We start from the raw sequence: 15,859 nt of genomic DNA, 5'->3' as shown, positions 1-15,859 counted from the left end.
GAGAACAAATGCTGATTTCTGTCCACAGCCAGCCTGATGAGTGAGAAAATTGAAATGCTTTGTAGCTCCATGGAACCTGGCTATTGTGAGCCTTCAGCTCATTATCAACAGAAAATGGATTTATATAACACATTACCTAAATAAACTACCTTTAAGTCCAAGTACTTCATAGTTACTCTTAAAGATAATTTCCATTGTAAAGGATTTTCAACTTCAGTCTGACTTAATTCCTTTTCTCAAAGAGGAGGAATGCTCATTCCCTGCAGTTCCTAGATGAGAAAAGGCTTTTGAATACCCAGACCTGCTGTAACAGGCACTCTGGACCCTGGACCCTGGGTCTTGACAGGTGCTAAGTTATGTCAGTCTAACAGTGGTTCTCAACCTTCTGGCCCTTTAAACACAGTTCCTCATGTTGTGACCCAACCATAAAATTATTTTCATTGCTACTTCATAACTGTAATGTTGCTACTGTTATGAATCATAATGTAAATATCTGATATGCAGGATGGTCTTAGGCGACCCCTGTGAAAGGGTCGTTCGACTGCCAAAGGGGTCGCGACCCACAGGTTGAGAACCTCTGGTAGCAGGTGTGCTGCCTTTTTTACTATCTGAGCCTGACTCAGGTCCCTAAGTGACTCTTCACTGTGAGAAACTGCCCGGGGGCCCCTTGGATCCTTGAACTGCTGCTGTCTAACTAGATGAAAGGTGAGATAAAAGCCATGCCTGGAAGCCACTCTCTCCACCCATTCTGGCTCCTAATTGGTCTAAGTCAGAGGAAAACTTTCTGACAACAACTGCATGGGTTTCCAAAGAAAAGTAAAACTAAAGGAATAACATAAAAGGAGAAAGTCTGAAAACTGCTGAGAGGAAGCAGAGTGTTCCCTTCTGGAAGGCGTGCTGCATCTAGAAGTCTGGCTACTAAAGACCGGGCTCTTGTGTCTTCAGAGCCAGGAGTACTTGGCCCACGTGAGGATGCTCAGGCTGGGGGAAGGACAGGATGGAGAGGAGGACCTTCTCTCCCTCCTGGAGTTCTGAAGGCACAGGCATCATTGCCCGAGCCTGCCTCTTCTCCTGACGTTGGCTGTGGCATCAGGGTCACTGCTGTCCTCTTTAAGGGCAGAAATTAGAGAGCAATAGAATAGACCTGTGTCATTCTTTTCTGTGTGTGTGTGTGTGTGTGTGTGTGTGTGTGTGTGTGTGTGTGATTCTTTTTAAGGCCATTTCGGGCCATGGCCACTTTTCTGACATTCACATGAGACCAAAGAGAAGTAATTCTTCTACCAGGGTCCTTCATGAATGTCTTTTCCAAGTTCCCCCAGGGTACATGCTGAGGCAGAAGTCAGTGTGACTTCACATAACTGAGGACATAGATACATGGTCTCCACCTCAAGCACAAATGTCCCAGACTGCAGCATCTGCCTGAAAGCCAAGTGCGGGGTCTTGAGCAAGAACATTCTTCTAAGGAAGTCTAAGTGATGTTTCCAGACTATAACTGTTTTAACACATTGTGGACAGATCATGAGAATTCTTGCTTCATATTATACAGTGTTTTACAAAGATCATATTTTAAAAAGATATTAGCTTGTAAGAACATGTAATAAATAACTTCAAAATGCAATGGGTATTTAATTTTAAAGCATGCCTTTAATATTTATGTAAAACGTTTTTTGTACTCATTCAATAGAAACTTATCTGGCCACTGGGTAAAGCTAGCAATAAAACTATTGGTCCGCAATGTGTTAATCTAGACTAAGGATTGGCAACTTTTTTTTAGAAAGGGGCCAAATAGTGTATATTGAAACTTTGTGGGCCAACAGACAAAATAGGGGTTATTGTGTAGGCATTTATAACAGGAGAAAACAAATTTTCACAAAAATTTTATTGACAATTTAAAATATAACTATATTGAAACTTTGTGGGCCAACAGACAAAATAGGGGATATTGTGTAGGCATTTATAACAGAGGAGAGAACAAATTTTCACAAAAATTTTATTGACACAATTTAAAATATAAATATCTCAGTGCAGTGTTTGTCATGCAGCTGTAATGAGAAGGATGGAATTATTCCTTTGGTGGGTGATGACATTTCACATCCTTGGGCTTCAGCGTTGGTATTTCCTATTCCCAAAGTCTGTTGTAAGTTTTCACCTCTTAGTGCTGATCTGCAGTGAAATTTTATCTTAGAGAATGTCTTTCCACACAGGCATTGCCAAATATTTATATCAGCCCATGAGTTTATGATTTTAATTGAGCATGTTCATTCCTTGAGAGCCATTTATCAAATTCTATTAGATTTTCTCGGTGTTTGCCTTTTAGTATGTCATTACTTTGTAGATTAGTATTTTCCAATTGAATATTAGGTGACAACTCCTCAATCACACAATTAAATGATTTTTGAAATATAGAAATCAAGGTTCAAAAAGCTAGTTTGATTCTAGAAATTATATCCACTGCAAATTTCTGTAAGAATGGAGACATCACTCTTCTTTTAACTTTAACAGCATAAAAAGTATATCAAGCAGTTTGACATGACTTGCCATTCAAACAGTGTCAAGTAGCATTGAAATGCCTTTAACACGGTGTAAGTTTTGCACTTAAGTGATGTTTTGTCTTATAGTTTAAGGTTGAATTCACTAAGAAACATTATCAGATCTGCAGCAAAAGCTAATTTCCAAAGCCCTTCAAAACTCAATAATAGTGAGGGTAATTTTTCTGTATAAGCCCTGAAGAGAATGAAAAATTCTCTGTTGACCCTATTGGTTCAATCACATGACATAGATTGTTCTGGAAAGTACCTGATGATACAGGGAGTAGCATTAAACACATCTTCACAAGTTTTATAAATTTGTAATGGGTCCATTTTTCTGTTCCACACATTTTTACTATCATCAACTGTAACAGTATATTCTACTTTGGGTTGTATAGAATTCATGTTTTCTCAACTTCTTTGGAAATACTCGTTTCCAGTTGTTCCACGCAGACTATTTTAAGAGCCTTGTTCCTCAGTCAGGTCAACCTTGGCATTGACTCCTTAAGTAAACAACTGAAGAGTTAATTTAAAAAATTTTAAAAAAAAGAAAAAAGAAAAAAATAAACAACTGAGCAGTATCAGTGACATCGATGGACCCAACAAGAGCCACGGAAGACCGCTCACTCGATCTTGTGCCTTGTTTTTTAACTGACTATTGGCATTACTCCTGGTATCCCAACTCCTCAAGCAGCTGCTCTCAAGGAAAGGCTAGTCCTGCAAGTTTGTATTGTCCGGGCACGTTCCTTTGGCTGCTGCTGCAGCTGATTAATTCCCCATGGGGGCATGGCTTCGCTTGCTTGCCTAACTTGAACTTCCTGTGGTTGTGGCCTCATTTTCATTTCTTTTGTAAAGAAATTCTGTGATAAGTTTCTGTTTTAAATTTTCTTCATTTTTCTGACCTTTCCTGTGAGTTGGGGGTACTCTGATGAGCGCGTAGTCTGGTAGTGCCAACCTCTATGCTTTTGGCAAAACTGGCATGTCATTGCATAACAAAGATTGCTTCGCTGCCTCTAGTAATATCCGCATTCCACTGTGCCTTCAAAGCATGAACACTTCACTTGTCTTGACATGGATATCGCTGATACTAAAATAAATGTGTCAAACAAGGATACCCGTAGCACTCAAAACACTGTGTCATGGTAATTTACAGTGCACCAAGCAGCCATGCAGAGGGTTGAAACAGGCTCTATCACAGCCACTCAAGTCTGCAAGTGTAACTGCAGAGCAGCCACAGAAAGTATGTAAACAGGTGACCAGGCCTGTTCCAATACCACTTTATTTACGGACACTGAAACTTGAATTTCATGTGTCATAAAATATTCTTTTGATTTTTCTCCCTACTACTTAAAAATGTAAAATTCATTCTTAGCTCACAGGCTGTACAAAAACAGGTGGTAGTGCTGACACCAAATCTAGACTCAGGTTACTACGCAGCACAGGACATGAGTGACAGAGGAGGAAAGGGGTGTGAGGGAAAAACAGAGGTTTGGGTTTCACCTTTACAAGGTGCCAGCCAGTGTTTGCTTCATTCAGAATTCAGCCCTGCACTTGAAACTGAATTGGGAGAACTATCAAACGTTAGCCGCCCTATACATGATTCTCACGTCCTGGAGGGAAACACTACCACCTTTGCAGAATGTTTCCTCAGAGTCACTTCTTTAACACTTCATTCATCTATAATTTTGAAACATGCATCCTCTTTTCTTCATAAGTTTGTAATTTCTTGTCCTTATTCTCTCTCTCTCTTTAAACTTAGCATGCACCTAAGCCAGCATGGTATAACAGAAAAACACGATCTTTGAATTACCCAGATTGACACGCTTGGCCAGTCACTAGCCCTGTGATCTGGAACAGATTATTTAATCACTCCAAGTCTTGATCTCATTCTCTGTGGAATGTGTATAAAGTCTCTGCTATGCAGGTAGCTGGGAGGCCTTATAGCTGATGGTGCTTAGTAAATGAGAGAGAGCCATTTGTGATGGTGATGGTGATGGGTGATAAAATGCTCAGACTAGAACGAGCTATGGGTTTTCAGATAGTGGAGGTTTTGAGAGCCTCTTGAAACCCTCGGTTTTCTGTAACTCTGTATTGGTTTCACTTTCTTTATAATGAGAATCCTGAGTTTGTGCACTATGGTGTACATTATTGAAAGATGGTTAATTTTTTATCTATAAGTTGTGCCTTTAACAGATAGAGTAAATCAGTATGTGTTATGAGAATAACTTTTGCACAAGGAAGTGAGATTAAAACCCCAAGACACTTAAAATAGAATTGTAGAAATACTATATTGTTCTTTTTCATTTGTTTCTGTTTCTTGTTTTCTCAGGTCCTTGATTTTCCCATTTCTGATCCGAGGAGGGAAGCCTACACCATTGTACTCATGTGTAATTGCATTCATATTCTGTACCTATAATGGCTACTTACAAAGCAGATACTTAAGCGAATATGCAGTGTATGCTGTTGACTGGGTCACTGACCCCCGATTCCTAACAGGTGAGTGACCTTAGTGATGCACTCCACCATGCCAGTCATCACTTCAATGTTCATGTTCCAGTTGTTTGCAGTGAGAAAGCCCAAACTTCTTGAGAGAGCAAAAAGTCTGAAATGGTTCATGACCTAGCTGCCTGGCGGGGGTGGGGTGGGGGGGCAGCAGAATCAGGCTATCCTAGTGTCCCAGAAGCCAGGAGATGATGCAGGTGCATAGCACCTGTGCCCACTCAGACACTGAAAGTGCAAATACCTGTGCTTTTTTGATCAAGGAAAGGAAAGAGAGAAAGAAACATTGATGTGAGAGATTGGCTGCCTCCCATGAATCAAACCCACAACCTGGGTATGTGCCCTGACCCAGAATTGAACCTGACACTGTTTGGTGCACAAATCAGACAACATTCCAGCCTCCTGAGCCACACCGGCCAGGGCACAAATATCTGTTCTTAAGGCAAAACTAAATATAGCAATAAGGTTCAGCAGCTTGAGCAGCCAGAACACTGAGGAAACTTAGGCACTAATTGTCCATCTTATCTAAGACAGCCGAGCACCTCCTACAGTTACTTCTAACACATTCAGATGTAACTTGCCCCTATAGCCCCTCCTAAGAGATATGAAATTAAACCTCAAATTTTCAAGCTGCCCCACAGTCCTTTATCCTAAAGCTCCATAAAGTTACCTTTCCTATAATTTGTAATGATAGAGAAAACTAACATTTGATGTACTTTATTGTTGACAAAGTACTTTTACATTTTTCAGTCATAGTTTTTTCTGTGAATTAAAATTTTATTCCCAGGGCAGTGCCCTAGTCATACCTGAATTCTTAATAGGAGGAAGTTGCCTCTTTATCTATCAAAGGAAGAATGGATGAAAAAGTGTTTCAGGATCCTTTTCTAACTCCACAAATCCGTGCCTCCAGGAAACACTAAATTACAATATTGTTTGTACACTATAGAAGAGTAGAAATTGGGTCCTTTCACAGAAGAAAGGGATAATCAGTGGGGTAAGCAGATGGCCCACCATCTAAATTGAGTAAGTAGCAGAGCAGGGGATTAAACCTGCTCACCACACTGGTTTCCCAAAAGTAGCAAGGGATGGGCAAGAGGAAAGGGTTTTTGTTTTTAATCTAAAAGATAAGGATTTTAATGCTTATTTGTGATTCTCACAGGAATCTTTCCTTAGATGAATTATTTGAATAATTTTGAGAATAACAACAAAATAAAAGAATCATTTTGGTCTGTGGATATCATTTAAAGGAGCTCTGCAGACAGACCACATCACCTGCAGATGCCTTGGAAGCCATTGTAAAATTTAAGACACCAATAAATTGTACACAGATCTCTTGGCTTCTTTACAATTGAAGAGAAGGAATCAAAAATGAAAAGAAAAAAAAACAATAGGAAAACAAACTAAGTTACTTTTTTTGCATTATATTTATTTCAGAGCTTGGTTTTATAACAGACTAACAAGAAATTGCATGAATAATTAATTGATTACATTTACGATACTTACCATGAAAAGATAAGTAAATAATAATGATAATATTCTAACGGAAGATTTTCCAGAACAGTAAAAGTTGTTGATCTAAAAGAATTTATACAAAAATTTTTAAGATCCCCAGAAATGGAATTAAATATTTAGCTTAGATGAACCCCAATCTAGACAATAAAGGGAGCTTGTCTCTTAGAAGAAGAATAAAGTAAGCATGGAATTTTGAGAACATGATACTTTCTGGGACCTCAAATTGGGGACCACATCACCTAGCAGTGACATACTGAAATGAAAAAAAAAAATGTGACTCAGCTATAAATTCACGGATTCCATAAGTGACTTATATTACAAAATCTGGTAGGAACTGTTACAAGCATGTTAAACTTGTAGTTGGTGGGCCACAAATTTAACATGCTTGGAAGAAAGCAGTCTACAGTGACGAAATCAGGACATTTTGAGACCCTTAACATAGACCAGAGTGCTTTAAAGTCCCTGTTCTAAATGCGAAAAACTAATACCATCAGGATGACTGATGAGTAATTCATAATGTTACTTCAAGCATACATTTTTTTTTCATACTGAATGAAATGACACCATAAAAGCCACATTTGCCTTTCACATTTTTGAAGTATCTCAGAACAATCAAGTTAACTCTTTTTTTTTTAAATCAAATCAAGTTATTTCTTTCATAAAACACTATTTTGGCATTTTGCATTTTCTTGTTGGCATTAATTGATGTGATGCTAATAAGTCTCCTGTAAGTGAGGATAGCTCTCTGAAGACTTTTAAGAATGGGAGGGAAAGCATTCTGGAAGCTATGGGGTGTCCACATGCATGCAGTGGCAGTGGAAGATTTTGTTGGGAGCTGAGGCAAGTGAGCAGACCTAGGAATACTGACTGATAAAGTGAGCAGGAAATCAGCAGTGTTGGAAGCCATGTATATGTATGAAAATGTTCAAATGAGGTTATAAAGAAGGAAGAGAGAAGGACCAGAGATTAGCTCCTGGGAACCAGCACCCCTCCGGGGACCCGTGTGCATCACGATGAGGCACACCCTGAGATGTCAATCTTCTCCTCTGCCAAATGGAGGGGGCAGCCATGCCTCACACAGCTGTTATAACCATCAGTAATACTTCTAATCCTACCAGTCATTCTAAAAACATGGATTGTGGCCATCATGTCAAAGTATTTTGACTAGATCAGATAATTAATCTTATTAGAAAAACAGCCCTATTGAGCATACCTGAGAACAGTAATTATCTTTCTAAATAAAGGACAATATTATGATTTTTACTATCAATTATGGCTGATATGTTATACTAATAATGATAATATTAAAGGAGTACAGTGATACTGTCCTTTCAGGCCTTGGTTTATAAATTTTGTAGTTTATCAACTGTAATACTCTCGTGTGTTTTTTCCTTCAGGTTTTGTCTTGTGGCTGGTAGGCATGCTGATAAACATTCACTCCGATCACATCCTGAGGAATCTCAGGCAGCCAGGGGAGACTGGATACAAAATTCCCAGGGGTATGTACTGAAAGTGGAGAATTCATTCTGAAATTGCATTGCTATTCTATGATGCCTTGCTATTCTAATTTTGCCAGATCTAGTAACTAATGTGTAATATGTATTAGCTGTAGTTTTTAATGTGAATCACTATTATTCATAGCAGTCACTATGAATATTGTTTTATTAAAATGATAAATTCTGGCCAACTGAATGGTTATTAACCAAAAAGGAAACTCTAGTTATCTCTGTTTGGAAAGAGAGAATATGAGAAAGAATTTATTGTTTACAAAGGGTGTCTAAAACTTCATTTTAAAAAATATTACATAATAGATACCTTGACTGACCCTCCCTTTGAAAACAATTAAAAATGTTGGGTGAAATTTGCGGTGGGAGTGGGGGGAGGGCTCAAGTTTCTTCACCTGTGAAATAGAGATAATAAAATCTACTTTCTTGGTTTAACTGAGAGCTATTATTATTGCTCATAACATATAAAGGGTTAATTAAATTAATAAGAAAAAGTCAACCAAACCACTAGATGCTCAACACCAATAAAAACCTATCTACCCTTTTTCATCTTATTTTCTGCTACTTCCTGGTACAATTTAAATATATCAAATTATCTTAGTCCATATTCTCCTTAAATTGGCTTTGTACTCTTTTCTCCATGCTTTGCTTTCACTGGATGAAATTTTTTAAAAGTCATTTTAAATGTATGAATGTGGTGTCAGGGAAGGAAGTCATCATCAGAGGGCAAAATCTGAGTCCTAGTGTCCAAAGTACACCCATCAGAATCTGTGGCCATTGCTCCTCTCATGCTGCTTTGCAGCCCAAATTAGCGCCACCTGGAGGGTCTGAAAAACCTCAAGCCATGAATTAGGATCCATGTCATCCTGGTGGGTGGTGCCCTCATACATGGGCCAGGGCACACAGAAGGGACCTGCTGTCAGCTCAGGCCTCAGAGAGCCCCACAGACCACAGACCATACTCCAAGGTTACAGAGCCAATGAAGAAATCTGGCACCCAGAGTGACAGCACGATTAAACGTGAGACACCTCAGATCTTAGAGTTAATAGAAACAGATTATACAGTGAATACTTAAATGTTTAAAAAAATAAAAAGGGATTTAAGTTAATGATTATATACACACACACACACACACACACACACACACACACATGCTCGCGCGCGCACTATAAAAAGGACTAGCAAATATAAGTTAGAAATCAATAGAGCTTCTAAAACAGGAATCAAGTAGGTAAGACTAAAACTTCATTGGACCTGGAAAGCACACTTACATACCTGGAAACTATATAAGGAGAATAACAACGTAAGGAACAAATGACCAAAAAATCCTACATTTCAAATTACTTAAATTGGGGCCCTGCAGAGTGTGCAGCTCTGGCCTCAGGGCCTTTGCTTCTCCTGCCCAGAGGGCTTCCACCCTAATAACTGCAGCCCAACCCTCCCAGGAAGTCTGGCATCAAAACCCACCTACCCAGGGAGGCCTGTTCCCAGCCACTGTCTGTTACCATGACCTCCCTCTTCCCCCAACTCAACTTCTGAGCCCTCTTGCCCTGCTCTGCTCCCCACAGAACTCCACACCCTCTGCCAGACTGTGCTTTCCTTGTTTAGTACACTGAAGTTTAACGTTCCAGATGTGGGGGGTGGGGATCTTATCCACAGTTCACTTTAAGTGTCTAGACCAGGGTCTGGCCATAATGTAGACTTGATGAATCGGTAAAGTTTTGATGAGTGAGTAAACCAGTGACTGAATGAATGAGTGAATGAATGAATGAATGAATCTGTCCTTAAAAATTAATATTTTCTTCAATTTTTAGTCTAGAGTTCTATACAGATCCATTTTATTAAGCTGGTTCATTAATTGTTCTGTATTCTCTGTCCTTGCTCAGCTTTTGTCAGTTTGATCCATTAATTAATGAAGTGATATATATTAAAGTATATGAAAACTATAGCATTTTTTTCTCAGCTAAAACGATGGGTATTGATACAGGTAGATAGTTACTACCAGAATTTGTGATATGAAATAGTAAAACTAGTAATGTTGGAAGTGTTTCATTGATTAAAATTCTGTAAAAGATATATTTTCCCATAGTTGAATTTATGTTCTCCAAAGTAGTTATTTACTGTTATCTCTTAAGTCAATATTTCCTGAGGCATCACTTTGTAGTCAATGCACCACTGGGTCTGTGCTTTCTTCTAGGAGGCTTATTTGAATACGTAAGTGCAGCCAACTACTTTGGAGAAGTGGTTGAGTGGTGTGGCTATGGCCTGGCCACCTGGTCTGTTCAAGGCGGGGCTTTCGCTCTGTTTACATTTTGTGTTTTATTCACAAGAGCACAACAGCATCACCAGTAAGTTTAAAACATTTTTAACATTTTTAATTTGTTCTCTGACCTTACTATACCAGCTTTTAGGTTAGATTTTTGAAATGTTAATATTAATTTGAATTGCCAAATCCCAGCTTATACCATGCTGTGTCTAAAAAGCACAAAACCATGCAAATATCTGAAGACTAATCCAGCTATAAGGAACCATTGGATACACATCAGCATCATCATTTTGTCCACCTGTTCTGAGGCTCTGAATTTACACTGCTGGACTCTGGACTTGATGGTCAAGTTAAATGTCAAGCAGGGCATTTGGGATCTGACCTGAAACACGCCGATTACAAGGAGGAATGCTGACTGTGCAGTAATGGGAGCACAGAAGGCCTGCAGCTGGAGGCAGGGCCCAGCATCCTCCCCCACAGAGCCCATTCACACCTAGGTTCCTGATGGACTATGGGCTCCATGCACTCCTCCCCACCCTCCCCCACATCACTTTCAAATGCTTCCTTTAGAACCAGAAAGATTCATACTCTAAACAGACTTGACGAAATAATATGTCAGTACTTTAGACTAAATATACATTACAAAGTCCTAGAAAATGAATAAAGCAGCTAGATTTCATGCATCAATAATGATAACAACAGCCAGCTAATCTCAGCCCAACTTGAGGTCCTGTGTTTCTGGGAATCTGTGCTCTCCCCCATCCCTCTCCACCTCCTCTACCTTTCTAACTACCATCACCTCTGGGGGAAGATGCTACTCCCAGATATTTGTTATGTTAGGATTTAAGAAGCGAATATTGGCTGGTTTCTAATGATAAAAACAAATAAGATTATGCTGATATTTTAAGAAACTGGATCAGGGGAGGATTGAACAAGAGCATGCCAGGCCAGTTGTCAGGCTCACTCCTCAAATGAAAATGAAATCGGAAAATCCCTCTTAGCATTGGAATATGTAACATACAGAAATAGAAAATACATAATTTCATTTTCTGAGGTATCCTTTGCACAAAGATTCATGAATTGAAAGGGCTCTTTGCCATTTGTTTGATGTTTAAATTAATGTTGGTGCAAACCAAATTTAATTGCTGAACAATGAATCAATTCAGTTTAGTGTATGTTTACAAATGTTGGATTTACAAACTGAGTACAAAATGAAAGCTATTTTTTTTCCCCCTAGTAATCCAATGAACCCAACTAATTAGCCCATCAGATAAACTGATTCCAAAAGAAAACAGTCCACAGGGCTATTCCTGCGTCAAAGCATCATTTTGTTACAACAAATTTCTGTCTGTAATGGAAGTATTTAATTCATAAATGATTATCTTGATCATTAAGGGCTAGGTCGGACGGGTCAGCTGTGCCGAGTGCTAACAGATATTCTGGTTTGAGAGCAACATTTCAAGGAATTTTAAGGAGGCATGTTTTCACATGGCTTCCTTCCATCTGCCTTGGGCAATCATGCTTATGCACTGGACCAGAGCGCAGGCCGCCCACGCTTCTGCAGCTGTGAGGTGATAGAGTACAGATGTAGACTTGTCATGTCTCAAAGCTGCACCTTGGACCCCAGACAGGGAGGATAGCCTTTAAGGAGGGGCTCTGTTGCAATAACAGGCTTACCATTTGTTAAGTTTAATGTCACTTAAAAAGTGAATTCAGTGTAAATTCAGTGTGTCTTTAAGACACTGATTGATAGTGTAATGATTACAAAATAAGGACACACAGTATGTTGATGAAATGCTGCCTTGATCTCACAGCCCCATTCATCAGACTCGAATACAAAAAGCATGACTTATGAGCACTTGCAAAGTGTTTATTCAGCTGTCACTGACCTGTCTCTGCTAGAGAAAGACTTCCACAAGAGAAATGTAGGATCATGAAACTGTGAGCCAGAAAAACAGTAACAGCTTTGAAGAATTACCTCAGATTTAGCATAACCTGAATTAGATGAAGTGGGTAGTCCTCAGCTGGAGGTCATTTCACTTTCAACCAGAAGGCAAGGGTGCATTAGTTCAGGCCCCATAACCACAAAATCAGTACAAAAAAATTGGCATCCAACCCTGGTCTGTTTACATGAGTGAGAGCTTTTTGATTGTAGAGATAGAAATATGAGTGAAAAATATAATAGAAATCATGCTGCTTATTCCCCTTTTAAAAATATTTGTTCATACTAGAGGCCTGGTGCACGAAATTCATGCACAGGGGGTGGGGGGTTCCCTCAGTCCAGCCTGCACCCTCTCCAATCCGGGACCCCTTAGGGGATGTCCGACTGCCGGTTTAGGCAGTTGGACATCCCCCTCACAATCCTGGACTGCTGGCTCCTAATCGCTCACCTATCTACTGGCCTGATTGCCCCTAACTGCCCCCCTGCCGGCCTGGTCGCTCCTAAATGCCCCCCGCTGCTGGCCAGGTCGCACCCAACTGCCCCCTCCCTGCTGGCCTGGTTGCTCCTAACTGCCCCCCTCTGCCGGCCTGGTCACCCCTAACTGCCCCCCCCCACACCGGCCTGGTTGCCCCCAACTGCACCACCCCCCCACCAGCCTGGTCGTCCAACCCAGCCTGCTTGTTCAGTCGTTTAGTCGTCCCTTACTAACCTCCCTGCCGGCCTGGTCGCCCCACACAGCCTGCTGTTCGGTTGTTTGGTCGTACCTCACTAACCTCCACTGCCAGCCTGGTCGCCCCACGCAGCCTGCTTGTTCATTCATTTGGTCGTCCCCCACTAACCCCCCTGCCGGCCTGGTCATAGGCAGCCATCTTGTGAGGGTGTGAGGGTCAATTTGCATATTACCTCTTTATTATATAGGATGCTTTTTTTAAAATATTTTTTTTTATTGATTTCAGAGAGGAAGGGAGAGGAAGAGAGAGATAGAAACATCGATGATGAGAGGGAATCATTGATTGGCTGCATCCTGCACGCCCGCTACTGGGCACTGAGCCCACAACCTGGGCATGTGCCCTTGACCAGAATTGAACCCGGGAACCTTGCATCCACAGACTGATGCTCTATACACTGAGCCAAACCAGCTAGGGCTATAGGATACCTTTAATCATAAATCTTTAAATATAATTTTTTGAGGTGGATTTGTGATCCTAGTGATGAAATAATTGAGAAATTTTTTCTCTAATCATTTAACAAGTTATATTTTATTCCTATGGAATGGTTTCTATGAAGTTCATTTAACATATTTCTTGTTGGGTGAGAAAATTCTGCTCTGATAAAGGTTCTTTGTGACAGTGGGTAGAATTTAGCCTGCTGCATAGCACTTCACAGCAGGGCTGTCACAGCCCTCTAACATCCTGCAGGCGTGTGGGTGTGATGGCCTGCTTTTTCTAATTTTAGGCTGTCCTTTGTTTCCATTCTTGTTCTTTTTAGGCTAGTGTGTCCCTCTTCAATGGACGTGTCTAGGAGAGGAGCTCACCTCCTGCCTCTCCTAACACAGTGCCCAACGCTGCTGATTCATGGGGAAGCTCTTAGAAACTAGTCCATGGTTCATGTTTTAAGTCCCAAACAGACTGTCTTAATCTGTTCAGGCTGCTATAACAAAACACCATAAACAGGGTGCCTTATAAATAACAAACATTTCTTTCTCATAATTCTAGAGGCTGAAAGTCTGAGATCAGGGTGCCAGAACAGTCAGGTTCTAGCAAAGGCCCTCTTCTGGGTTACAGACAGTACCTTCTCACTATGTCCTCACATGGCAGAAGGAACAAGGAGCTTTTGGGGGGGGGGCCCTTTTATCAGGACACTAATCCTATCATGTGGCTCCTGTCTCACTTCCCAAAAGCTTCATCTCCTAATACCATCACCTTAGGTTTTTTAACGTACGAATTTTGGGGGATACACATTCAGACAGTTGCATAGGCCTATAAAAAAATGTCAGTGATTAATGAGTAAATATATGTATAATGCACTTTTGCACACTTTGCACTGCTGTTGTCTGTGGCCACATCTGCCACAGGCACTCTTGTCTGCAGCATATCACTGAGCTGGGAAAGGCTGTTGATCCACAGGTCCACTGCTCAGCTCCTCAGGACTTGCCTCATTACATGTCCTTTTGGGTGTACAGAACAGCATCTGAAAGTAAATATGGTAGTCTCCCATAATTCTCTATTTGTGGGTTACAGTGCTAAACCTCACCAAAATCTAAATTCCATAGGACTTCACTCACTCACTTTGTTTGCTGTTGTCATATATTGCTGTCACATTAACAAATAACTAATTGTTTTCCGTCATGAGTTTTAATCTGTTTAGCATTCTTTTGTGCTCATGGAAACTCCATTTTTCTATTTCTTCATCGTGTCAAATTATTTTAAATTTTTACTCTGTCTACTTAGTTTCCACCCTTCCCAACTAGCTGTTACCCCAAAATGAATGAATGTGCCTTTGTTGACATAATTTATATCAGAACGGAAAAGACCTGTTTGTTCTGAGTGCAGGGCTCAATGATGAATGAGCCCATGTTGCATTTTCCCAGGTCTGTTTGAGAGTTACCAGCTTGGGTGCCCATTCCACAGACTCTGGGTATGAAGCAATAGTTCTCTTCTGGGGACTGGAAAAAACTAACAGAGTCACCAGAAAATAATTAAGATACACCTACCGGGTTCCTCTCTTCCCCAGTCTGCACGCTTCCTAGGTCTGGAAGATGTCTCCTCCATATGCTAATCTGCATCTTTATCACAAATCAGTAGTTTTTCTTGCCAATATAAGGGTGGGTTATATGAGTCACTTCTTGTGACTCATACTTTATAATCACATATATCTAATTATCCATGATACATAGACAAAATCAACCTATGTATCTGAAATGCCAAAGTTTTTATTACTATTAAAAACTGTATGCCTTGATGATAAAAAAAATTGTTCCTTTTGCTAGCATGTATTACATGTTTAAGAGACAAAATTATTTCCTTTTTTAATGTCCTTTTTTTTATTGTAGGTGGTACCTTGAGAAATTTGAAGATTATCCAAAATCCAGGAAAACTCTAATTCCATTTTTGATTTAAGTCCATTATCAGTGGAATTATCTTCAACTTGATGCTTTTTTTATAATGTTTCTCTAGGGATTATATAAATGAATTATTTCTTTGTCATTTTCCTGCTACTTCATCTTTTCCAAGATTTACCCTAGGAATTGTTTTCCTAGTAAATTTGTAAGCTACCTAATAACTTACCAGTCAAACTGAAATGCAGGTTGAAGTATTCTACTGCATACCAGGGTAGGGCTCTGGAGCTCTGGGTAATGGCTGCTGACCATTTCTCTGATTTTGGACTTTTGGTTACGTCCAGCTGAATGTGCACAAGACCAGAATGTACACACCATCTTTGAAGACCTTTATGGACCAAAACCTTCCATTAGCCCTTGTACAATCCCATAGAACAGTTCTGACAAGATCAAAGGCAATGTTGTCCCTTCTCCCCATAGAGGCATGATCTGTCTTCTGGGTCCCTCTCATCCCACTGGGTACCCACAGTATAGTCAGGGACTCAGGGA

At 40.1% G+C, this 15,859-nt stretch overlaps 1 protein-coding gene across 1 annotated transcript; it reads left to right on the top strand.

The window, feature by feature from the left end:
- Positions 1–1,374: 1,374 nt before the first annotated feature.
- On the top strand, positions 1,375–15,458 carry SRD5A1 (steroid-5-alpha-reductase, alpha polypeptide 1 (3-oxo-5 alpha-steroid delta 4-dehydrogenase alpha 1)). The gene is made up of 5 exons (XM_014550359.1): positions 1,375–1,430; positions 4,801–5,024; positions 7,937–8,038; positions 10,242–10,392; positions 15,305–15,458. Exons 1-5 carry the CDS (start codon positions 1,375–1,377, stop codon positions 15,369–15,371), a joined length of 600 nt encoding a protein of 199 aa, XP_014405845.1. The 3' UTR covers positions 15,372–15,458.
- Positions 15,459–15,859: the final 401 nt, after the last annotated feature.

This window comes from Myotis brandtii, unplaced genomic scaffold (assembly GCF_000412655.1).
Source record: "Myotis brandtii unplaced genomic scaffold, ASM41265v1 scaffold115, whole genome shotgun sequence".
Taxonomy (NCBI): Eukaryota; Metazoa; Chordata; class Mammalia; order Chiroptera; family Vespertilionidae; genus Myotis; species Myotis brandtii.
The sequence above is the reverse complement of the archived record's forward strand: the minus strand, read 5'-3'. Positions and strand labels throughout refer to the sequence as shown.

Excerpts from the sequence above, each read along its gene's own strand:
- SRD5A1 (XM_014550359.1), top strand. The coding sequence starts at position 1,375 with ATGGTCTCCACCTCAAGCACAAATGTCCCAGACTGCAGCATCTGCCTG. Across the intron at positions 1,431-4,800 it reads AGCATCTGCCTGAAAGCCAA|AATTGTAGAAATACTATATT; the intron begins GTGCGGGGTCTT and ends CACTTAAAATAG. Across the intron at positions 10,393-15,304 it reads AGAGCACAACAGCATCACCA|GTGGTACCTTGAGAAATTTG; the intron begins GTAAGTTTAAAA and ends TTTTTATTGTAG.